The sequence below is a fragment of the Macrosteles quadrilineatus genome, unplaced genomic scaffold (genome assembly GCF_028750875.1).
Source record: "Macrosteles quadrilineatus isolate MER2022 unplaced genomic scaffold, UCM_ALF_1.0 Scaffold_35__1_contigs__length_1230758, whole genome shotgun sequence".
Classification (NCBI taxonomy): Eukaryota; Metazoa; Arthropoda; class Insecta; order Hemiptera; family Cicadellidae; genus Macrosteles; species Macrosteles quadrilineatus.
In genome coordinates, this window is record NW_026542628.1 from 384,952 (window position 1) to 386,688 (window position 1,737).

The 1,737-nt window shown below is 40.6% G+C and overlaps 1 protein-coding gene across 1 annotated transcript; it reads left to right on the forward strand.

Annotated features, from left to right (window-relative positions):
* Window positions 1-575: 575 nt before the first annotated feature.
* LOC129005807 (uncharacterized) lies at window positions 576-1,208 on the forward strand. The gene has a single exon (XM_054434815.1). It carries the CDS (start codon window positions 576-578, stop codon window positions 1,206-1,208), a length of 633 nt encoding a protein of 210 aa, XP_054290790.1.
* Window positions 1,209-1,737: the final 529 nt, after the last annotated feature.

A 1,737-nucleotide genomic window follows, 5' to 3' on the forward strand; every position in this document is an offset into this window, starting at 1 on the left:
ATCAGGCCTGTCTTTTACGCTTCCGCTAAAGACTTATAAGGATCCTAGCCAAATCACGAGTTGCACCAATCAAACCAATTACTTTACCTCGTCTTGAGTTAATAGGTGCAATTACTGGTGTGAGACTCTCATGTCTAGCTTTACAGTGTCTCAACAACCCCAAAGTCCCAGTTTATTATTGGCTGGACTCCACCGTAGTTCTAGCATGGATTGCAAAGCAAGGGAAGTGGTCTGTTTTTGTTGAAAACCGAATGAAAGAAATTAACAGATTGACACAACTTTCACAGTGGAGACATGTTTCAGGGCCTGACAACCCTGCTGACATTCTTTCCAGGGGATGCACTCCTAAAAGATTACTCAATTCTCAATGGTGGCTTGGCCCTCAATGGCTATATGCTTCTCCTGATAAATGGCCATCAGAACGCCCATCACCTGATCCAGAAGAGCTTAAGGAAGAACTTCGTAAATCTGTCGTCACTGCTAGTTCTGTTGAGCCAATATCAATCGCTCAAATGTTAGGAAATAGATTTTCCAAGCATACTAAGATAGTATGAACTGTAGCGTGGATCTTGAGAATGTCTCCCAAGAATAAATTGAACTTGTTAAATAACATCAGTTCTGAAGAATTCTTGAAGGCAGAAAAGATTGTATTTATATTGATTCAAAAAGAGAGCTTTCCTGAAGGTATAAAATCTCAAGAGCTAAGTGGTGTACACAAATTCGTGGATGAAGATGGCGTCATAAGAATGAAAACCAGATTATCAGATCGGGAGGAAGGTTTTGAATACCAGTACCCTGCCATTCTACCTAGCAAACACCCTGCTGTTGAGAAAATTATCAGGCAGAACCATTTACAGAATAAACATGCAGGAGTACAAGCATTGATTGTCATCCTTCGGGACAGAGTGTGGATCCTGAAAGGCAGAAGGGCTGTTGGAAAGGTAGTTCACAACTGTGTTCGATGCAAGCGACACATAGCAAAAACCTTAGAGATGCCATCACCTCCCTTACCCACAGACCGCACTCAGATTTCTTCATGTTTACAAGTATGTGGGATTGACTTGGCTCGTCCATTGATCACTAGAGATATTTTAGAAGTGTTGGGTGGTAATATTTACATGTGCCGTGTATCGTGCAGTCCACTTCGAAGTCATACAATCCCTCGACACAGAAGCCTCCATAAGAGCCTTACGACGGTTTATAGCTAGACGAGGCCGGATAAGTGTTATCCATTCAGATAATGGCACGAATTTTGTTAGTTTAAACAAGGATCTGAAGTCTCTGAACTGGACTGAAATCCAAAATACATTCAGCCTCAATGCGATTGTGTGGAAGTTCATTCCCCCTGCAAGTCCTTGTTGGGGAGGATTTTACATCTTTCATTAATCGGGACTCAGTAATTTTTGAATCGGCTTCCAACCATCTCATTAAGCTTTCAAGATGAGTGATTAAAGGTGTATCAAATTCCTTTTTTGCTTGCTCAAATTCTTCGTTTTGATGGCTTGTATGTGAAGGAGGTTTTTTCTCTTCTTTCCTACTTTTAACGGAAGGTATCACCATTTCTTTAGGAATAGAGGGAATGTCTGGAATAGAATTGTCTATTGCTTTGTTAGCTTTTTTCATACAAGACGTTAATGAGATTCTCAGTTCTGTCATGCACCAAATCAGGAATCAGTTTCTTCTTCGACTTTACCTCCTTTTTCTGAGGAATAGGGGCCACTTTTGATTCAATTAATT

What these genes read in the sequence shown, in the direction of transcription:
- LOC129005807 (XM_054434815.1), top strand. Translation starts at nt 576, where the DNA reads ATGTCTCCCAAGAATAAATTGAACTTGTTAAATAACATCAGTTCTGAA.